Source organism: Molossus molossus, unplaced genomic scaffold, assembly GCF_014108415.1.
Source record: "Molossus molossus isolate mMolMol1 unplaced genomic scaffold, mMolMol1.p scaffold_m16_p_11, whole genome shotgun sequence".
In the NCBI taxonomy this organism is placed as follows: Eukaryota; Metazoa; Chordata; class Mammalia; order Chiroptera; family Molossidae; genus Molossus; species Molossus molossus.
The window spans coordinates 63,365,532-63,390,417 of NW_023425346.1; the positions used below are offsets into that span (position 1 = coordinate 63,365,532).

General features: G+C 35.7%; 1 protein-coding gene across 5 annotated transcripts in view; it reads right to left on the bottom strand.

Annotated features, from left to right (window-relative positions):
* GULP1 (GULP PTB domain containing engulfment adaptor 1) overlaps positions 1-24,886 on the bottom strand; it is a 243,465-nt gene that overhangs the window by 79,600 nt on the left and 138,979 nt on the right. For all 5 annotated transcript variants that reach the window (XM_036254946.1, XM_036254947.1, XM_036254942.1 and 2 more), the window contains 2 exons: positions 10,461-10,535; positions 3,834-3,895 (listed from right to left, as the gene is read on the bottom strand). In XM_036254946.1, coding sequence (XP_036110839.1) covers positions 3,834-3,895; positions 10,461-10,488 — 90 coding nt within the window. In that variant the 5' untranslated portion in view covers positions 10,489-10,535. The remainder of the gene's footprint in view (positions 1-3,833; positions 3,896-10,460; positions 10,536-24,886) is intronic.

Here is a 24,886-nt window from a genome sequence, read left to right on the forward strand (position 1 = left end):
AGCCTTTCTTGTCTATAAACCTATAAGGTTGGCAGTATGGAGTCCTCTGCTATGCTTGAAGGAAAGGCCATTCCTTCCCCACTGAAACTCTCAGGTTGGTCACAGAAGGTACCTTGGCTGATCTCACTGTTTCTGATGCAAACAAAAAAGATACAATACCTGACACGTATTCTATGAACTTGGCTCTCTGTTTTTCAGATAATAGTGCAAAGGCTAAATTAGTCTCAAGATATAATAATAACTAGTAGTACAACTATAGTTTAGAAAGATACATTATTTCTATAATAAATATAATAACAATAAATTTTTTAACCCTAGAATTCTTTATTTGTTTCATGTGTCTGTTCTCTTTCCCCAGGGAAGTCATAAGTTTTTTGTTTTGTTTTGTTTCATTTTTTATCCTCACCCGAGGACACTTTTTGATATTTTGTTCAGATAGAGTGGGAGGGGGAGAGAAAGAGAAACATCGATGTGAAAGGGACACATCGAGTAGTTGCCACCCACATGACCCAACCAGGGCTGGGGACAAACTGCAACCGGGGAAGTCATAAGTTTTTAAGGTCAAGATCCATGTTCTTATTTATTTTGGATTCACTCACTTTTAGAACTTAGAACACAGTAAACAGATAATCAAGAAATGCTGACTCTCTTTACTGCTGCAGGTGCAAAGTGATGTAATCATCTAAAATTGCACTCTCATATATTTTAACGAAGCTAGATATTTCATAAAAAATAAATACATCAGTTTTTTGAGCACAATTATACATTTTAGAATAAAACATTTAATAAATGCTTTATATGAAGCATATGTCACAATTCTCTATCTAGAAAATGACTATCTCACACCAATAGAATAAACTCATTGAAAAAAAAGTTTTTCAGTATTTTGTCTTTATAGAGAAGGGAGTTCAGTAGTTTCATCAAAAATTTCAGGAAAAAAAAAGTTGGAGGAAAAAATGGGGGACATCTGTAATACTCTCAACAATAAAATTAAATTTAAAGATAAGAAATTTAAAAACATTAAATGAAATATAAAAAAATAAATTGAAGGGAATGAAAAATACTACAGTCTTAGTTAAGTATAATAAACAATATTTAGCACATCTCTACTTTCCACTACATGTTTATCTACTACCCTATATAAACTTATGACCATACACTTCGGCCATTAATATATGAAGTCCTCACTTATTGCTAGGTTTTGCAACTTTAAGCAAAATGATGTATAACAGAACCAATTTTACCATAGGCTAATTAATATAAAGAGTTATGTTCCTACAACATTTCAGCAATATCATAAAGAAACACTGAATGAAATGTTGTTATGTCTGTTATGATATTATTCCACAACAATAAGATCCATGAGAACAGAAGCCATGTGTCATACAGCTCTGCAGTGTTACCAACAGTCATAAAGTTTCAGCAATAGCACCTTATATATAACATTTAATGAATGAGTGAATAATCAAGTGGTATTGCACACATAAAGAGAAGCCAAAGCTTTAAACTCAGATAGACTTCGATTTTTAACTCTGGGTCTGTATTACCAGCTCTTAGACAGTGGGCAAACTACTTAATCTTTCAGCCTTAGTTTTCTCTTATATAAAATGTAAAGTTTCTTGCTACACAAAGATTAATAATCTCCATACTGAGTCGTGGCAGATATTAAATAAGATCATGTAAAAACACATCAGCATAGTGCCTGGAATATATTACGGATAAATAAAATGTAACTATTTTGTTAATTACCTTTGAAAGATTATTATGCATTAATTCATTAAATACATATATATTGAACACCTACTATGAGACAGGCACTTTGGAAAGTTCTGAGAAAAATAAAAGATAAATTAATAATTTCTAACATTTATTGAGTTACTATTTTATTCCAGATATTCTTCTCATACTTATCTAACACCTTTATGTCTATAGTCTGTGGGGTTTTTTTTTCTGCTGTGCTAAGGTACTTCTCGTGGACATGCATTTAGTTTTCAAGTGGCATGTGTTCTAATAAGATACACAGAACATTTAAAAAAATAACTACTAAAGAGTCCATTTTAAAAGTGCCACAAAGGAGGAAATTCAGGGGAGGAAAATGTTCTTCAAATAGTTTTAACACTACTTGGTACACATGCCATACGTTATCACTCAGGAGGCCATATTAGAATGGACAAAGCCAACTTGCTCCTCCATATTTTACTGACCCCAGTCTGAAAAGATGTTTCTGTGCCCTCTACTTCGTGTGGGATGCCTTACAGTTGTTATGCACCTATGAATAAGCAAAAGCAACTTCTTCATGTGGACAAGCAGATCTCTATTGTCACATTAACCCACAGAGTTAGAGTTCAAGGTAGTTCTAATTAGAATCTTTTCCTATATAAACCATTTTTTAAAAAAAAGACATTTCAATCATACATAAAAATATATCATCTGTGGTAGTTTCACTTGAAGAATAGAATTCTACAACAGTCAATAATACTGCATTATAAAATAACAGAGCATGCACTTTAAAATGATAGCGGTTTTCTAGATTATTTTTTCTATATAGTTTTCATACAGTTTCTCAGTAGCTAATAATGACTATCTGTGGAAGATATGGATACTACAAACTCATATTTTCTCATTTAGTTATCTAAAGTTTTCATGCTAAACACAGCAATCAAATTCTCATGTTAACTTTACAGAGAAATTCATAAGCATTGTAGTGATTTCAAGTATATCAGTTTTACAGAGAAAGTATTTTGAAGTATTTTTCTGCAAAGTCAGCAAAAACGCATAGTTGCTTCACTCTACAAATTCACTGTTGAATAACAGCTCTGGGAGAACTTCTAGATGGCCTTTTAAATGCTTCTTCCTGCTGATTCAGACTCAGACAAGCACTCTAGAGGTTCCTTATTAAACATCATCGACTTTCTGTTCAATAAATTTTTAAAAACTTTTTCCTGAAATAATTGCTCATCTTAATCTCATTATATCCCAGGATATAGTTTACTAACCCACAAACTCTTAAATTCTCTTATAAAAATAATTGTATCATTTTCTCTTGTCCCCACCCTGTCTCCAGGGGTCAGTTACTTATGTCTAATCCACTCACGTATTCTCAAACCCAATTCTTTCATTCACTCTGTCTCTTCCAAATTTAAACTCAGATTTCTCAGAAGTCTATTTCAGACTTGGTGCTCACTAACCCCCAAATAACATCTTTCTTTAGAGACCATTCTGTTTATTGCATTCATTACTCCAGTTTTCCAACAATAATGAATCGAATCTTTCAAGACATTGAGTATAGATTATTTCTATTTATTAAAATGCAGCAATTGAACAAAAGTTTCACCAAAGAAGAAAATGCACCTTTTTTTTTGTTTGTTTACTTAAAAGTTAAAGTTTTGTTTGTTTCTTTTGGGGTGGATAATAATTACATTCATTAAAATTGCGGTTCATTTCTCTTATATCCAGGTTAGGTTTTATATTTGCCTGTGCAACATTAAAATGTTTTTAGAGGACACTACTTTGTTGGTTATTTTATTTCCAACAGGACATGATACTGAAAATAATTTTAACAATAACCAAAATTATTTAAAGACAACACATGCATGACTTAAATAGAAATTATAAGGATACTTTTTTTTTTTTAGTATCACTTATTTGGAGGAAAAAATAACTTCCCACACTATATACTACAAAATGATTTTATTTATGCAAATCATTTTCAGGTATCATCTATCACAAAATGCCAATGCATTAACCAAGTTTCTAAGATCAACCACAAATTAGTAATAATATTATGAATATATAATAAATAAAATCCAATAATATAATATGAACTATTTTACCTTTGCATTATAGGGAATGTAATGTTTTGATAAAGCTTCTGGCGTATGCATCCATGTTTTGTCTGCAATGAAGAATACATACTGTTAACTTACATTACAGGTTCTGAGGGTATCATATGCATGCATTAGCATTTGTAGGGACTCTGATGAGAGCATTTCCAATTATGAGATTCTTTTGCTAAATTAAGAAAGAAAAACTAGTCTGATATAAGAACAAGGTAGCTGGAAAGTGATTATAGAATTCATTTCTTGATCTAAAAGTCCCTGCTTTTCTTTTTAAATGTTTTTAAATAATACAAGTGTTACTGAGTTTTTAAAGAATATGTAAGATAACAGCATCAGTTGGACTATGAATAATTATATCAGCCCTGGCCGGTTTGGCTCAGCAGTTAGAGCATCGCCTGCGATCCCGACAGACCCGGGTTCGGTTCCTGCTAAGGGCATGTATCTTGGTTGCAGTTTGTCCCCGGCCCTGGGGTCGTGTGGGTGGCAGCCACTCAATGTGTCCCTTTCACATAGATGTTTCTCTCTCTCTTCCTCTCTTTCCCTTCCACTCTATCTGAACAAAAAAAAAAAAAAAAAAAGAATAATTATATCAATTATGTGATTAATTTTATGATAACTTTCTCTTTTTACTCTCATAAATTACAGGTTATTTTTCTTAATTCTCAAATAAGTAAAAAGTAATTTTCTCTTTACTCATTACTTTTAGAAAAGAATTAACTATTTAGTAAAGGGAAATTTTAATATTAAACTAATTATTGCATTTATCTAAAACTGAAATAAATCAATCTACTAAGTTCATTTAGAAATCAATATATTAGGATAATTTTTAAATTTAAGCTTAGAGAAACACTGAGAATCTACTAATCAGCAGGTTTTTTTTTTTTTTTTATCCTCACCCGAGGACATTTTTCTATTTTTTTGTTCAGATAGAGTAGGAGGGAGAGAGAGAGAAAGAGAAACATCGACGTGAAAGGGACACATTGAGTAGTTGCAAACCCAACCAGGGCCAGGGACAAACTGCAACCGAGGTACGTGCCCTTAGCGGAAACCGAACCCAGGTCTCTCTGGACCGCAGCCGACGCTCTAACACGCTGAGCCAAACTGGCCAGCGCTAATCAGCAGTTTTTGATATAAATAATCTTAATTTGAAATGCCCCTTAGATTAGAGTATAAGAATGTTAGAAATAAAAGTAACTAAAAGGATAAAAGATATTTAAACTAACTTGTATATTATTGACGAAAATATAAAATATACTTTTCATTCAATTTTTGAACTTTATATCATCCCAAATATTTTGTGGACTACATACATTAAAAAAAAAGCAAAAAATATTAATGTTTAGTCAAACCAAATTTGTGTGTGTTTTTTATTGCATTTTTTTTGTACTAAAACTTCTCAATATTTAAATATGTTATGTCACTTTTAATGTAGTTTTGTATTTTATTCCTCATGCAAATTTTAAATTTTTTTTTTTATTTTTTATCCTCACCTGAGGACATTTTTTCCATTTTTTATTCAGATAGAGTGGGAGGGAGAGAGGAAGAGAGAGAAAGAGAGAAACATCGACGTGAAAGGGACACATCGAGTGGTTGCCACCTATACAACCTACCAGGGTCGGGGACAAACTGCAACCAAGGTACATGCCCTTAGCGGGAACCGAACCCGGGTCTCTCTGGACCGCAGGCCGACGCTCTAACCGCTGAGCCAAACTGGCCAGGGCCAAATTTTAAAATTTAGAATCACTATTATAAACAGAATAAAATCAAAGTCATATTTTACCATAACAGATATTAACTAAGTACACACTAGAAGGAAATATTGAAATACTAACAAAAAATTTTCAACACTGAATTCAAAACCTTTGAAAATATTGTTAACAGAACCTAGTCTGACAGCATTAACATGTTCTTCTCAAACTGGGGGAATGTGAAGACAGAAAAAATGGCATATATTTCTGGAATGTCAATTATTTTATACCATTTGAAAGATAATGCACTATGCTTATATTAAACATGTTTCTGGAGTACAATGCAATATTCACAAGAATTTTTAAGATAAAACATAAGGGATCAATTAAATACCATGCTTTTGGTGCATTTCAGGGCTCTTCCTGACTACTGAAGTGGATATATAAGAACTGTACTTGTGCCCTGGCTGGTTTGGCTCAGCGGTTGGAGCGTCGGCCTGCGGTCCAGAGAGACCCGGGTTCGGTTCCCGCTAAGGGCATGTACCTCGGTTGCAGTTTGTCCCCGGCCCTGGTTGGCCGTGCGGGTGGCAGCCACTCGATGTGTCCCTTTCACGTCGATGTTTCTCTCTCTCTCTGTTCCTCTCTCTCCCTCCCACTCTACCTGAATAAAAAATGGAAAAATGTCCTCAGGTGAGGATAAAATAAATAAATAAAATAAATAAATAAATAAAAAACCAGCATTAAAAAAAAAACAAAAACTGTACTTGGGTGAAGCAATTTGAGAAGCAATACATTCTAAGCTTCAAAAAACAATATTGACATACTGACATTAACATAAAGGTTGGAAACTAATTTCTTTATTATAGTTTTCTTTTTATGATTGCTACTGGATAGGACATGATTAATTTAAGAATAATTTGTACTTATTTTTGGAACATAGTCTTTCCCTCGTGTATTAAAAGAAAGAAATCACAATACTATACACCAAAACAATTAAAATACCAAAATAATAAAAACACCAAAGACCGCATTTAGGAAACCTAAAAAGATATCCAATTTTTTTTTTTAACCCCTTAACTCAATTCTTCTCATGTGTCTTTTTGTAAGACATTCAAAACTGCTCAGGAGGATGTAAAGTCTGACTACAGTCTGAATATGATGGTTCACTCCAATCCTGAGGCCAAGAGATAACTGCTTTCTCCAGTAAGCTACTATTATTTGAAAGACTGATGATATTACCTCTGTTATAGTCTCATATTTCAGGGGCCTAGAAAGAAGGTAAGTATATCCAGCTGTTACTTGTGATAGACTGAAATAATTGCAATATTAAATGACTACTGCACAAGCTGCAGTTGCTAGAATGACAAAAAATTTATATCCACACGTCAAGTGCAGATAGTTTAGTGGTTGTTTATTACTTACCTCTAGTATAGGTAGTACACTTATAAAACCTGAAGAGTTTCCAAAAATGAGTCCTTACTGTCATCCTAATTTACACGTTGGCAAAAGAAAAAAACTGACAGAATAAAACTCTTTATATTAATTTATATAGATGAGGTTGACCTTGAGGAGCTAGTACAGATGATGGTCCATGGTCACTGTATGTGTCCTCAGAAGCAATTAGATGCATGTAACTGGTTTAGAAAGGGGAGCATAGACATTCTAGAATGTGTCCCCTGAAGTTAAACTATAGTTACTGACTCAATAGTGGACAGTCACACAAAATGAAAATATTTAAATATTCAAAATGTTTAACAAGTATCCAACCACTCTCACTTCTGGGTCAATAAATTTATGTATTCAAAATGCATTAAGATTAAGAACTCATCAAGAAAGAAGCAGTGCCCTGGCAGGTTGCTCAGTGGTTAGAGCCTTGGGCTGCGGTCCAGAGAGACCGGGGGTTCGGTTCCCGTTAAGGGCACGTACCTTGGTTGTAGTTTGTCCCTGGCCCTGGTTGGGTCGTGTGGGTGGCAACTACTCAATGTGTCCCTTTCACGTTGATGTTTCTATCTCTCTCTCTCTTCCTCTCTCTCCCTCCCACTCTATCTGAACAAAAGACAAAAAAATGTTCTCGGGTGAGAAAAAAAAAAAATGCAGTAACTTCATTATTCTTGTACCACAGAGCTTAATACTTTGAGCATATTACATTTAAAACTAAATGTTGTTGGATGAATGGATCATAAAAAGGGAAATAATATTTAAATACTGAATTCTAAGTGCTATGTACTATGATTATGTCTACTCATCAGTATGTTAACTGCTAAATTAAGGAAAATAAAATGTAATTAGCTAAATTATTTAATCACATTTTTTTAACATGCTAGGTTTACGTTTTTTACTAAATTGTTCATTTTTATGCAACAAATATAATTTGTATTTTAAAAATTCAGATAGAGCCCAGCCAGTGTGGCTCAGTGGTTGAGTGTTGACCCATGCACCAAGAGTTCACCAGTTCAATTCCTGGTCAGGACACATGTCCAGGTTGTGGGCCAGATCCCCAGTTGGGGGCATGCAGGAGGCGGCCAATCGATGTTCTCTTTCATTGATGTTTCTATCTCTTTCTCCCTCTCCTTTCCTCTCCCTCTAAAATCAACAAAGAAAAAAAAAATTCAGATAGAAAGCTAATGTAGGGAAAGGAGTTATAAAAAAATTACATTGCCCAGCCAGTGTGGCTCAGTGGTTGAGCATCGACCCATGAACCAAGAGGTCACTGTTTCGATTCCTCGTCAAGACACATGCTGATGGTAGCTACTGAAAAGATGAAGTAAATTATACATCATCTAGGGCTATACTTAAGTTCCCAATTGTTAGGATACATGGATTATCTCATATAATTCAAGTTTTCCAACTCAACGTAAATTCAAATAGTAGTACTGGCTGAAACTGGGAGCAGAGGCTCTAAAATCTGTTCCTTTAACAACCGCACTAAATAAGAGATTCAGAAGTGATTGGTGAACTTAAGGTGGAACTTCCAGCATCAAGTTGTAACTTGGAATTAGAGTAAAGTATTGATCAATAATTTCCTAATAAGTATATTTAACCATTAGACCTGAAAAATAAGAGAAATCAAAAGAAATTAAAAAAATGAAAACAAGTAGGAAATAAGTATTTCAGCTTCTTGATTCTCTAAATTACATTAATTTCCTCATGGTTATAGTTCCACTGTCTTCAAATAAGACAAAATATACAATTGTTACTCATATTGCCATCCAACTGTTGGAGTTTCTCAATGAAAAAGCCCTCTAAATTCCTTTAAAATAAGGAGTAGATTAGAAATGTGGAGTTTTAACTTTAAAACCATGGGAAAGGGAATTATAAGTAAATAAAAAGACATGGTCCAGGATGGTTTTAAAAAAATAAGATAGTGTGATTAAAGCAATGAGTTGAGATGTAAAGCTTTTTATTACTCTATTAGAAATACTTCATATGATTATTCCTAGATTTTTTTTTACTAGTAAAGGGAATAAAAAAAAAGAAATATTTTACTTTTGGTATATGTTTTAAATCAGAAGCAAGCTACAGACCATAATGTCACTTTGCCTTCCCCTTATTCAGAAAAAAGTAAGTAAAATAATAAATTCCTAGCTTCCCAGGGTTGAAAATATCTGACAGTTCACATTACCTAAACCCCACCAGAATGGATTAATCCCCTGCATCACATCCAAATGAACACCTCTTGCTTCAGTAACAAAGAAGCCAGTACTTTGAGTAATCAAATTATATATTTGCACAGCTTTATCGAAAAAATTTTCCTACATTAAATCAATGACCACATAATTTGTACCTATTTGTCCTTTATTAAATTTAGTCTCATGACCAAATGATCGCCTTTCAAGCATTGAAAGACAATTCCCATTATCATACCAAGGTTCTTGGCTATGCTTCCCTGCTGCATGGTTGAAAGTCCTAAAGTGTTCCCAGCCTTTCTCAACGGGGCACATCACATGTGTCAATTAATCTTTTAAAGAGAAAACACACTGTTCCTGACTGCATCGACTAGAACAGAATGATCTGTTCCTGGGTTCTGGATTGCTCATTATTCATATATTAGAAAATGAACTAGAACTTTGATAATGACACTGGTGACTTTATTCTTCAGTCATTTATTATTATTTTTAATTGAGTTTAGAGAGAGAGAGGAGTAGAGAGGGAGAAAGACAGAATCATCAATGAGAGAGAACATCGATTGGCTGCCCCTTGCTTGCCTCCCATTGGGGATTGGGCCCACAATGTGGGCATGTGCCCTGACTGGGAATCGAATCAGCAACCTCTCGGTGCATGGGTCTATGCTCAACCAACTGAGTGGCTCACTTATTAGTCAATAAAAAGTAAAGCAGCTCTGACTACGTAGCTCAATTGGATGGAGCATCATCCCATATACCAAAAGGTTGTGGGTTCGATCCCCAGTCAGGTCACTTACAGGAGGCAACCAATCAATGTTTTTTCCTCACATTGATGTTTCTCTTTCTCTCAATCTCACTCTTTCTCTCTAAACATATCCTCAGGGAAGGATTAAAAAAAAAAAAATAGTAAAGCATACTCACACATATACACATCCACAGTGAATTTAAATCAAGGTAACTTTATGCAAACCCAAAGAATTTAGTGTTATTTGGCTACGTAAGGTGAAGTTAGAAGTAGTTTCAGATCATTTTATTTTTTGCAATTTCACACCACAAAATAACATTGTAAGAGACCATATTATCACGAATGTATTCTGCACTAAGTATATTAAATCATTCCACTCTTTCATTAGGGTGATAATCGAAAAGGGTTAACTGGCAATGTTTGCAAATTTATGTAATTTATCCTAACTTCATTCTTGAACCATGTGGTTTGATAACAGGAAAAACTAATTGCTTAATATCTCTGTTTGATTTTCATAGTAATTAATATTGAATTGACCCTAGGGCCATTAAATGGATACACTTACCTTTCTTTCTGCTAAAAGCACGGTTCATGATGAAAGCCAGCCAAATAGGTGTTCAATTCAATCACACTTTATACCCTACAAAAATATCAAAATATTAAAGCAATAAATAAAGAAATGTTAAACAATCTCTTTTATGCAAATGCATTTTAATCACAAAGTCTTTCTAAAAATGTTAAATATTTAGAAACCATATTCTAAAATCTCCCAAAGGACACTGGGTAAGAATAAACATAAGTATTCAATAATATCAATGGCACAGCAGATAAGAACAATATCTCAAATAAAATTTCTCCAAAGTTCCTACAATTTCTTGATTTTTTTCCATTATACATCTGTCACTAATTATATTTATTTGCAAATTTAAGCAGGAAAAAAATCTAGTAAGTGGACCAAAACTGAGAAAAGAGCCACCGACAGCATTTACAGAGAATGGTGACTATAGCTCACACAGGAGCCAGCAGAGAGGGAGGGACATTTCATAATCTACAGGACATCAATTAGATTTACTAATGACTGGCTTACCTTATAAGTGTGTGGGGGGGTCGGGGAGGGGGACGAAAATAAATAATGCTTTGGCCCCACTCAACAAATCTTAAAATTAAGATCCCCCACAATTAAACCTTTCCAAGTAACTTTATGATATACAAAAACTTTGTTCAAATATATTTAAGAAATATAAAAATATTCAATACTCAACATGATAAAATTTACAATGTCTGGCATCCAATTAAAAAAAATCTGGCATGCAAAGAAACAAACAAAATATAACCTATAACAGGGATAAAAATCAATCAAAACTGATCCAGAAAAATGACATAGGTGATAGTAGTGAATGCCAAAGACATTCAGACACAGTCCACATGCTCATGAAGCTGGGGCATAAATTAAGCTGTTAAATAGAGACAGAGAAGATATATAAAAACAACCAATCAAACTTATAGAAGTGCAAAATACAATGTGTGACATAAAAAATACACTAGATGGGGCTAATGGTAGATAAGACATTGCAAAAGAACAGTGATAAAATTGAAGACACAAACATAGCAACTACCTAAAATGTAACAAGGAAGGAAGGAAGGCTAAATTGTTGAAAAACTTCAAGTCGTCAAATAGTCCCTGAAGGAGAAGAGAGAGAGAAGAGGAGCAGAAAAATATTTGAAGAAATAAAGGCTGAGCCTTGGCCAGTTTGGCTCAGTAGTTAGAGCATCAGCCTGCAGACCAGAGAGGCCCAGGTTCAGTTCCCCCTAAGGACACATACCTTGGTTGCAGTTTGGCCCCAGCCTTGGTTGGGGTCGTGTGGGTGGCAACCAGTCAATGTGTCTCTCTCACATCAATGTTTCTCTCTCTCTCTCTCTTCCTCTCTCTGTCCCTCCCACTCTATCTGAAGATAAATGCAAAAAATGTCCTCGGATAAGGATTAAAAAAAAAAGAAATAAAGGCTGAGAATTCTCCAAAAACATAAACTCAGGGATTCAAGAAGCTTAACAAACCCAATACAAGAAACAAGAAAACTACACACATAACATATCAAAATCATATTGCTTAAACCCAGGGACAAAGAAAAAATATTACAAGCAGTGCGAGAGAAAAAAAAAAAGATATTATGTACAGAGGAACAAAATTGGAATGGCAGCAACTTCGCATCTGAAACATTGCAAATTAGAAGAGAGAGAAGCAATATCTTTAAAGTATGGAAAGAACCAAATTTTAATTAAAAGGAAAAGAAAAACAGCCCTGGCCAGTTTGACTCAGTTTGACTGGCCCAAAGAGTCACAGGTTCTATGCCAGTCAAGGGCATATTGCAGTTCAGTCCCCAGTCCTGGTCGGTGTGCGGGAGAGAACCAATCAATGTGTCTCTCTCACATCGATGTTTCTCTCTCTCTCTCTCCCTCCTACTCTGTCTGAAAAAATAAAAATGGAAAAAATATCTTCGGGTGAGGATTAAAAATAATAAATTTAAAAAAAGAAAAATACAGATAATCTCATTATACCTGGGGGAAAGTAAGAATCACTTTTTTAAGGCCCATTTTGAGTTTCTTTATTAAACACCAATACATATTTTTTGCTTTTATCTTTCTAAAGGATCCACAGGTAAGATCTTGTATTAAATATTTACAACATATAATAAATATCATTTAGAAAAACTTATAAATTCATTTGATATTTAGTAAGTCTATTTATGTTAAAAAATATAAATGAATATTTACATGTAATCAATAAAAATTATAATTCATAATTTATTAAAACCTTATCACTCTAAGTTTAAAGCCAATTGGAAGGAGATTTAAATTTCTAAGTAAAAATGTAAACTATATTATAAACATTAAAGGTAGATGTCATTACATGAATTATTTTTATCCCAGATTTTATTTAAAAATCATAACCACATTGTCAAAACACTGTGAGGCCAATTGGTATAAATTACTCCATAAATTTAACCTTTTGTAGGCCTAATTTTTTGAACAGTTGGACTCAACAGTCATTTCTTTAAATAAATCCAGCATATCCAGGTTGGAAAACTGGTTTACCAAAGGAAATCCACTGATATTTATAGACTACTTCAGAACTCCAGAGTGACTTTTAATGAATGGCAGTTTCCTGCTTTGCAACCTGCTGCCCAAGCTCTTATTTTTAAAGTTAAATCATATTGTTATGACTAAACAAACTATATATGGTATGAATATTCAAACCTATAAAACAGCTGGTTCTGTGTTTCATTTTTATCTTATGAGTGCCTTTAAAAATCAAATTTTCCCAGAATTCTTTCAAGGTTACAATTTTTTTTAAATCTGAAAACTGATATACTCTATATAAGCCATAAATCACTTAAAAATCTTACTCCTCACCAAGACATGAGGATAATGGTAAAATAATGAAGTCTAATCATTAGGTTTAGTTCTAAGAAGATAAACTAGGTGAAGTTAAAAAAAAAAAGAAATGTTGCTTCTTTTGTAAATGCATACAAAATGCATTTTTAAACTCTCAACCTTTTGTGTGCTTTTCTGAATACGTAATTCAGGAAGGTAATTATGAGATAATGCCAGACAATTTTAGACTCTGCATTAACTCCTCCAGGTTGCTAAATACTCTAAAGTCCTGCCTAACTATTGAAACTTCATTGCTTACAATGGTTAACAAAGCTTCCAAAATCCTACTTGGCTCATTTTTTATACTCTTCTTGATCTAGTCAGAATCTGTTGTAAAATTTCTCTGTTTAAATCTCCCAAATGTAAGACATTATATGATAGTCTTCTTCATTATATTTTATAACTGTAATTTGCAAAGGTCTTTGCTTTTATAGATAAATGCTATCTAAGTGTAGCCAAGAAAACTAACCAGTACAAAAACTGAGAAATTTCACATTACCAGCAGGGGAAGCCACATGATATGTGCTAAATATACATTTATAATTTGCTAAGAAGTAGCAACATTAGTGTTTTCTGAAATTTCCCTGACTTGAGATATAAATAATTATTATTTTCCTTTTTTTTTCTCTACAATATTGACCTATATCTCATACATAACACTCAAAAATATATATATTGATCTTTCTATAGATACGTTTTGAGATCACACTGTGAGAGGCATTATAGGAGTGAAGAAGTTAAACTAAGTATGACACGGTCCTTGATTTCAAAGAACTCATGTCTTTGAGAGGTAAGGGGAATGGGTGTGGGACTCTGTGGATAGGGACAAGCCCTATAAAAGAGGTAGATACCATTGAAAATGAGTGGATGAAGCACAGAATTACTGTTGTGTTCAAGGGGAAATCATCAGAGTGGATGTGAATACACCAGTCATTCACCAGGTGGGTAAAGGTTAAGGGTGAGAACAGGAAAGATCGCAGCCAAAAGAACAGACAGAACACGTGTATGTATATTGATTAGGGGCACGAGGCACCTAGCTACCCTGCTAACAGCCTTTAGGGAGCCAGTGATGGCCCACAGTGCAACACCCTTGACTGGGAGTCAGGGCAGGTCTATGGGAAGCACTTTCAGCAGTCGATAATGTGGCCAGCTCTTCAGAATGGCTTGTATGTGAGAAAACCTTAATACACAGGATCTAGAAATACCAGGTCTATGAAGCAAAATGGAAAGGGTCTGAATTTCCTCCAATGCCAAGAGCGAAGTCAAAATAAAGCCTAGGGTGAATCAAAAAGAAAAATGGGCGCAGATAGCCTGTCCTTTCTAACAATGGAAGCTATAAAATCTGAACCATTTTATTCTGACAATAACACTTTCTGCTGTAATGAGGAGGGATATTTCTCTCATATGTGGAATCTAATGAACTAACAAGCAAAACAGAGACAGACTTCATAGATAGAAAGCTGGCTGACAGCTGGGGGGAGGGGGCTGAGGGGCATGGAGGGACTAAGAAAAAAAAAAGGGAGAAAAAAATTCATGGACACAGACAACAGTGTGGTGTTTGCCAGGAAAGAGGGATAATAGGAGGTAAAGGGGGGTAAATGGTGATGGATGGAGACTTGACTTGGGATGGTGAATACACCATACAACGTGCAAATGACGTGTTATAGAATTGTGTACCTAAAACCTATATAATTTTGTTAACCACTGTCACCCAATAAAAAATAATTAACTTTTTAAGTCATGTCCACAGCTGTAAACCCTATAAGTATTGCATAGTACATATGTGGGCAATAATTATGGCAATGTTGGGATATCACAATATTCTGTGCAGATTGAGCACTGCAGAGATACTCCTTGCTCCCATTTATCAGCCTGGAGATAGTGCCACTACTCAGCACCTCCAGAATGAAGATATCCACAGGTCCTTTCTGTGTCCTCAAGACCAAAAAAGCGAAAGCTTCCAGGGAAGGAGTTGTATTGAATTCTCAATCTGAGCAATCTCTTTCAAGTGGACTTGATGAGTAGTATCCCAATATACTTCTATAAGTGCCTATAAGATTTTGAACTAAAGTCTGGCAGGCTTCCAGCAATCTTTTCCAACAGTTAGATACAAAGATTTTTTTTAATTAAAACTTTATTCAATGATCAGTGAACTATTTCACCAGGTTTTCTTCTTTATGTGTCCTCAATGGGAGGTCAACTACCTTTCTTGAAAATGATATAATCACACAGTAAATAAATTATACTAAGAGAAAAAAATCTAAAGACAAATAAAACTATATATTAAATAAATATTAGTTACAGTAGAATACACAGAACTTTCCTATATATAGACCTAAAAGTAACCTAGGGTTAGTTTGGTAAGATTTTTGACATTCTTTGTTAGAAGTCCTACTAATATTTTCTCCATTTTTAAAATCATAATAGTATAATTTCTGTTTTTTGTTTTGAATGTACACATAAAAACTGCACTTTTTTGGATCTTTTGATTTAGTCATTTTACTGAACATTTTGATATTCATATCCTAAGAGGGGTAACTTGTGACTCCAATTACTGAGGTTACATTATTTTTGGAAAAGTATTTGAATTCCTTTGAACGATTAGAATAAAATAGTTTCACAGCTCAATTAAAGCTGTCAGAGTCTAAGACTCAAGACTTCATGGATTTTAAGACTAAAATTTATAAAATATACATTATTTGAAGATTCAGTTGATCTCAACAGATGAAGCGGCAATATAAAAATTTATTTCAGTTTCAAATTTTCTGGCTTTTATTTGGGTATTCCACTTTGAAAGGATTCTTTTTATTTTAATCTCTTGCTTTAATGTCAACTCGATGTCTAGATTGTTATTTTGTATAGAAAGCCCAGTTTTTATCCTTATGTTTAATTCTAACAATCAGTATTTATAAATGTCTACAGACTTAACATTTTAATCATTTTATAAACTTTTGTTTTAAGAGAGTTTTCTTTCATCAAGGGAGAGACAGAATTATTCTTTTTACCAGCTTTGAAAGTAGCCCTCAGAAGAAACTTCCTTGATATCCAGAGCATCTCACAATGTCAGTGGTTTCATTGGGAGAAAACTGACTGGCAGGAAATCTAATCTTTAAAAGCAGAGCTTCCCAATATTTACCCTGGGATATTTGCTTTCCTTGCGTTAGAGGCGGGGCTGGATCTCACCACTGCACTTGCCACACACAATACTGCGTAGCCACAGTTAACACAAGCTCTGTTTCTGCCACCACAGTCATGCATGTGCTATTTTTAACTTTAGTGGGACTATGGTATTCTTTAATTCTGGGGCCTTCTTCCTGTGGATTTCTACCAGTCCTTCACATATAGCTGCCAAAACATTTCTCCTGGGAAATCTCTTTATCTTCATCTCCATCCTGACAATATTGAACTTTACACTAGCCCTGTGATCCTGGAAAATAACAAAGGTTAAGGAAATTCCCCCACCCTTCTGTGTTCTGGAAATGGCTCACTGAAAAGAACCACCCTTCCCCATTTGACTTAGATAAGATTCAGGGCACTCTCCTTGTTTACACATGGCAAGGCAGACAAAGACTCTCCAAATTCCATTATTTGTTTCCTAAATGATTAGCTGAACTGCTTGTGCCACTGAGTAATCGGGATAAAATACCTGCTACCTTTACTTTACCAAACTTCAGCTAAACTTCTGTCCTTCTCTCCTTCCTCCATGAACTTTGACCAACCTCAGTTTAAGACTCACCCTTCCTTCACGACCTTGCCTAAGAATAGACTGACCTCAGGGCAGAAAGGTTTTTGCTCTCAGTCTCTAACCACACCACCCTCAATCATCCTACCATCCCACACCCTATTCTTTCCAGCCTTATTTACTCCTCACAAAAAGAAAGCCCTATTCTCCCTAGCTTTTGAGATGGTGGGCACATTCTTTCTACTGCAATAACCTCCTCCCCTTATTGCAGTAAACTTTTCACAAAAGGTCTCTCCTTAACTATATCCAGATTTGTTTTTTTATGTGACACACCATTTGGTCAGATTCAGAAAGATTTCTGACAACTAACCCTAACCTACTTGAAGTAAGTAATTTGCAAATTTTCCATTCACAATATCTACTCAAATAGAGCTTATTCTCTTGTATTAATGAATGCTTTCATTCCACCATCAAATGAGTTGCAAAAAGGATGTCCTAGAAAAGTAATTTAATCTGTGTTTTACAAATTTTGTTATCTTTACATCCCTAGCATCTGGTTGATATTTATGGTAAATATCTGTTGAATTACAAAATGAGTGGACAAATTAAGTTTTCTAAAGTAATACACATTTTATGGTGACACAAACACATATCTCAGCTGTTAAGATTTGTTGAAAACGTGTAATATAAAATCGTAAGGAATGCTCTAAAGCTGCTAAGTAATCCAATTAACGGAGCTGTGATTTTACCTTGCTACACGTACTTATTTATTGTAATTGTCTGGGATTATGATAAATTATACAACTAAAGACAATTCACTTTTTCATCAAAGAAAGCATTATATACAAGCCAATAATAGCCATGATAAAAGAAACCTATTGAAACAATGTAAATTAATGAACATTTTGATAAAAGCCATGCATATTTTCAGACAAAAATTCCACTGACATCAAGCAATCTCTGTGATTGTTTCAACACCAAAAATGAAGCCAAAAATTATTTCAATAAGGAATGAAGCAATAGTCTTTATCTAGGGTAAACTTTTCATAGAAACAAAATTCTAAGAATAGAAGGAAATGAAGATAGTGTCTACCTAAGGACAAAGAAATGTGATGAAAAAAGAGATTCTATGTAAAGTCACCTCACAGGGTGATCTGTTCATAAATTCGTATCATGGTAGGTCATAGTGGGTAGCCACATCTCAGGCATAAAGTTTTTTTTTGGTTCGTGCCCCTAATGGGAACCAAACCCAGGACTCTCTGGTCCGCAGGCCGATGCTCCAACCGCTGAGCCAAACCAGCCAAGGTTCAGGCATAAAACTTTTAATGAAAGGTTTATCTTTTTTTTTTAATCCTCACCCGAGGACACTTTTTGCATTCATCTTCAGATAGAGTGAGAGGGAGGGAGGAAGAGAAAGAGAAACATCAACGTGAGAGAGATACATCCACTGGCACATCCACTGGCTGACACCCACATGGCCCCTTGGGGCCAGAGACAAACTGCAACTGAGGTACCTGCCCTTAGTGGAAACTGAACCTGAGTCTCTCTGGATTGCAAGCTGATGCTCTAACTGCTGAGCCAAACTGGCCAGGGCTAAAAGATTTATTTTTGATTTAAGTAAGCCCTGTCTATTGTTTCTGTGAATCTAGGTCAATGTACCTTTGAAATAAATTGTAACCACCCTCACAGAAGCAGGTTATTTTGTTAACTATATTGTAATCCAATCACCTCCTAGTTTAGTTCCCTCATTAATTGCAAAGTCATAAAGAAGCTTCCAAAACCAGAAAAAGACACTACAAAGAAAGAAAACTACAGGCCAATATCCCTGATGAACACAGACACCAAAATCCTGAACAAAATACTAGCAAATAGAATTGAGCAATACATCAAAAAATTATTCACCATGACCAAGTGGGATTCATCTCCGGGATGCAAGGCTGGTACAATACTTGCAAATCAATAAATGTGATACACCACATAAACAAAATGAAGAATAAAAATCACATGGTGATATCAATAGATGCTGAAAAAGCATTCCATAAAATATAGCATCCATTTCTGATAAAAACACTCAGCAATGTGGGAATAGAGGGATCATATCTCGACATAATAAAGGCCATATATGAAAGACCTATAGCCAGCATCATGCTCAATGGGCAGAAACTAAAAACATTTCCTTTAAGAACAGAAACAAGACAGGGATGCCCACTTTCACCACTCTTATTTAACATAGTACTGGAAGTCTTAGCCACAGCAATCAGACATGAGGAAAAAATAAAAGGGATCCAAATTGGAAAGGAGGAAGTGAAACTGTCATTATTTGCACATGACGTGATATTATACATAGAAAACCCTATAGACTCCATCAAATATCTACTAGATTTAATAAATGAATTCGGCAAAGTAGCAGGATACAAAATTAACGTCAAGAAATCGACGGTATTCTTATACACCAATGATAAACTCACAGAAAGAGAAACTGAAAAAACAATCCCATTTACCATTGCAGCAAAAAAATTAAGATACCTAGGAATAAACTTAACCAAACAAGTAAAGGACCTCTTCACAGAAAACTACAGGTCATTGAAAAAAGAAATAGAGGAAGATATAAAAAGTAGAAGCACATACTTGTTCATGGATTGGAAGAATAACATCATTAAAATGTCCATATTGCCCAAAGCAATCTATAGATACAATGCAATCCCCTTCAAAATACCAATGACATATTTTACAGAACTAGAACAAATACTTTAAAAGTTCATATGGAACCAAAACAAACTCCAAATAGCAACAGCAATTTTGAAAAAGAAGGACAAAGAGGGTGGGATCACAATACCAGATATCAGGTTATACTACAAAGCCACTGTAATCAAAATAGCCTGGTACTGGCACAAGAACAGGCATATAGACCAGTGGAACAGAACTGAGAACCCAGAAATGGACCCAAGGCAATATGCTCAATTAATATTTGACAAAGGTGGCAAGAGCATACAGTGGAGTAAAGACAGCCTCTTTAATAAATGGTGTTGGGAAAACTGGACAGTTACACGCAAAAAAATAAAACTAGACCATCAACTTACACCATACACAAAAATAAACTCAAAAAGGATAAAAAACTTAAATGTGACCCATGAATCCATAAAAATTCTAGAGGAAAATGTAGACAAAAAATATTCAGACATCACACGCAGCAGAATTTTCACTGATACATCACCTAAGGCAACAGAAACAAAGAAAAAAATGAACACATGGGACTACATCAAACTAAAAAGCTTCTGCACATCAAAAGAAACAACCATCAAAGTGGAAAAGCAACCCACTGTATGGGAGAACATCATTTCCAGTCATACATCAGATAAGGGGTTAATTTCCAAAATATATAGAGTACTCATACAACTCAACAAAAGGAAGACAAAGAACCCAATTAAAAAATGAGCAGAGGGGCTGAATAGACACCTCTCCAAACAGGACATACAAATGGCCAAAAGACATATGAAGAAATGCTCAACATCACTAATCATCAGAAAGATGCAAATTAAAACAACAATGAGGTATCACCTCACACCTGTCAGAATGGGCGCCATCAACAAATCATCAAACAAGAAGTGTTGGCGAGGATGTGGAAAAAAGGGGACTCTAATACACTGCTGGTGGGAATGCAGACTGGTGTTACCTCAAAAAATTTAAAAATGGAACTTCCATTTGATCCAGTGATCCCACTTCTAGGAATATACCCTAAAAAGCCTGAAACACCAATTAGAAAGAGTATATGTACCCCCATGTTCATAGCAGCACTATTTACAATAGCTAATATCTGGAAACAGCCCAAGTGTCCATCAGTAGACAAATGCATAAAAAAGCCATGGTACATATACACAATGGAGTACTATGCAGCTGTAAGAAAGATCTCTTATCCTTTGAGACGACATGGAGGGACCTGGAAAGTATTATCCTAAGTGAAACAAGCCAAGCAGAAAAAGGCAAATACCACATGATCTTACTTATTTATGGAATATAATGCACATAACAGTCTGAGGAATAGGGTAGACCCAGAAACATGGAAGTAGGGTACAGACTGGCAATCCCCAGAAGAAGGGGGAGTGAGGGGGAGAGAAGAGATAAACCACAGAACTTATATGCATGTATGCATAACCAATGGACATGGAAAACAAGGCTGGGGACGGGGCGGGGGGGGGGATGGGGAGGAGGGTGTCAATGGGATAAAAAGGGAGAAACATCTGTAACAAAAATAAAATTTTAAAAAAATATTTTTTTTAAGTTTCAAAACTGTTACTCTCTGCAGCATCTGAGATCTCGCTCCCCCAGCATATGTCATGAGTTTGGCTCAAATAAACTCTTATAAAATTCTTTATAGGTTTGGGTGTTTCTTACATCAACAGGAGAAACATATTTGTAAATAAGGAAAGAATAAGAAGTCATTAATAAATACATAAAACAGAAAATGTTCATAAGAAAATATAATGGCTGAACTTGTAAAAAGTAATATAAATGGACTGAAAATTACAAAATGGGTATAATTTATAGAAAAATTACTGTGTTCAAAGATTAAATGGACAAACTCTCCATTTAATTTATCCTTTTAATTTTAACTTGTTCATTTGAAAAACAAACCATTGTGCTTAAACAAACTGAATGTCCATACACCCTATAACTCATAAACTCCATTCCTGACCATTCATCCAGAGGAATTCTTATAGATCTGTTATAGAAAACTAAGAGAGTTAAACAGTAGTTTTCAGCCACCTAGTAAATTCTATCTTCCCCAAACCAAGGACACTTAAGGATAAATGGTTTGTACTTCTCCTCCCCAACCAGAGGGTAAATAGCTTAAATTACACTACTAGGGGAGACAGATAACAGAAATCCAATTAGTGCCATTGCCAACCACACTCAAGGACAAAGTAAGAGAATAAATCTCATTTTGGTACATCAGCATAAAGCTGATGAATATTCTATTGTCCTCCCCTAAGACTGCCCCTAAATGCTCAACCTTTAAAATCCCTGAAAAGGAGCATACTCATGCCATTCCCTTCACTCTCTCCTCTTTCCCTCACAAGGACATATTTCCTAAATCCCAAGGGACCCCCATGAGACTTTCAACCAGGGGAGCAATGGGCAGTGGCAGTGCCTCCCAGGCTAACCCCCTGAACCTGTCTCCAAGGCTCCCTTTTCTCCGACTTCCTAATGAGCCAAAGCAGCCCGGCCTAGCCTCTCCTGCTGCTGCTTCTACGCCCTTTCCAGTTTCACTGTCCTAAGTGTGTTTTTGCTGCAGTCAATACATTCTTGCTTGCGTTTCTACACTTTTGTCTCTTGATTGAAATCTTTCCTTCAAGAAGATAAGAACTGAGGTCTCCTTGTCTCACCAGTAACAGAGCCACCAAGGATTTATGTGAGAAAGCTCATTACTGTGTGTGGTGGTAAGGAGTTGGAGGCAGTCTGACTCTACCACCAGTAGAAGAGAAAAGCTAAATGTGGAAGATATATATCATAGGATAGTATGTAGAACAATAAATTAAAATAATGATTAAACATTCATAGTTTGGACAAAAAGGGGCCAAATACTAAACCTGACAATCTCAGGGAAGGCCTGCATGGAGGCCTTACAAACTCAGAGATCTAAAATAACCACAAAGGATGGTGTGAAGTTAAAACTTTTTAACTAAAAGCAGTTGACGGTGGATAGTCATTTCCTAGGCCAGAATCTTCCTTGAAAAAAGTAATCTTGAAAGGGGCAGGGAGAATAGAATAATAAAGAACTAATCATAGTAGGGTACTAGTCATAGTTATAAGAAAAGTTCGACATCCTTGCTCTGTTAATTTTGATGGCTTTATTCTGATTAAAGAAAGCCCATTCTGACCTGGTTGGGAGCTGTGTGCCCTGGGAGTTTGCCTCAGGAATGCCGTCCATTCTTATAGAACTGCCCCTTCATCATGGAAAGACTAACAACGTTGGAGTCCTGGAGATGGTGCCCTGGAGACAACCCTTCCCAGCCCCCAGCCCACACTCCCCAGCCTAGAATTACTTCCCCGTGCCTGTAATTGTAATCTCTTTTACCCATTGCTAGTCCTTTTCGCCTACCTTTCCCCATGTAGCTACCCAATATAAGAGTACAGAGCAGATTTTTCAGGGATTGCCCACTGCTCTCCCACACTGCCCGCAATATGGAATAAAGTTCATACAGATTCAACCTCGTCCCTGCTTACTTGACTCAAGTCCTGACAGGCAGCCCTGACCCATTTGGTGTCCGGTTTCAAGCTCACACCTTAAATGAGCCTGTCTATTGTCTTTCTGCATCTACCATAACATACCTTTCCTTTGGAGTGTCAGGGTAACTTCCTTCACGCCCCACCCCCTACCCCCAGCCCCCACTCCCACCCCTCAGAGCACAACTAATGCACCAGGGCAGAGACCACAAATCCTCTCACTGTTACCATTATTGAGTTAATTGTTGACTGTTAATTATCCTGTACCCATCTATATAAAAGAAGCATTTTACTTTTTACCCAATCCCAGAGGTCTTCCACACCTTTGCTTTCTTCCGCCTCCCTAATTTGTCACCAATGGGTTTCATGTAACCCACTTACTTCTTCACTTTTGATTGTAAAGCATAAAATAAGATGCAAAACTACCATTCTCTGCAGCATTTTCTCAATCGGTTGAGATTTTGCTTCCCAGCAATTGTCACAGTTTAGCTCAAATAAACTCACAAAAATTCTCTACAGGTTTGAATATTTCTTACGTTGATAATATAACAACATGAATAGAACTTAAGACACAATGCTGACTATAACAAATAAGGTGAACCCGATAACCCACAAATTAATCAAGGCTTATATACAAAACAATACCAATATTAAAAGGACAAATACAAACAAAAAATGTTATTGGTGGGGAGTGCGTCCCGTCCCCACCTGTTGCTGGGAGATGTGGGTTTCTTACGACATCCTGAGAAAAGGAATTTTGTGAGACTTGCACAAGAGGATGAGATATTATAGAAGGCTCTTTTTCTGAGGAATTACAGCCCTGAGTTTTCAAGGTCCCATTTCCCTTTGTCCCGCCAAGGAAGAAGTCCAGCTGTGCCTTCAGTGGGGCTAGAATTAAAGCCTTTGCCCAGAGTTTCCATTCCATGTTGGAGCAGTGTCCAGTCCAGCATTAAGCTAGCTGAGTTTGTGTTCCCAATTTCAGTCCATTGGTCCGCTGCATGTAGGGTGCACAGAGCCACATGGCTATGGAGGGAACACAGGTGAATGCAAAAAGCAGGATCAAAATAAAAGGAACTAAAGAGTCAAAAGAGAGAGAGAGCTCCTTTGTTTAGGGGATTATGTTTCCCCAAATTTTTGTGGTTTGTAGTGGCCCTACCCCCTCTAGCCAATGATCTCTGTTCCCGGTTTGATTGACAGGCACCTTCCCTACATCACCTTGGCTTTACAGTGCATGTGTCCATCTTCCCCTTTGTCTAGTCCCTTCCCTCGCTGCTCTGCAGGGAATGAACCTGGAGTTCCTCAGAGAGTGTGAAGTTGCAGCTTCCTAGTGAAGCTGCCCAAATGAAATGCTTATAATAGCTGGCCTCCCCTTTGCTCCTTTTCTATTATTAACAACTAGCTAATTATAATGGTATCAATAATGTGTACATTAAACAACTGACTGGTAAAGGTGGAGAAAGGAATATGGAATGGCATAAAAAGAATACAATAGAGGAAAGACAGTAACTTTGAACAACCCTAAGGAGAATGTTTACTTCAATACTTTGCACCTGCCATCAACATATAACTCTTGGTACAAGGCTGGCACTGGCTTAACATTCTTCTCTTTTTAGTCACCCAGGTGCATTTGTGGGGTAATGTCAGAGCCTCTG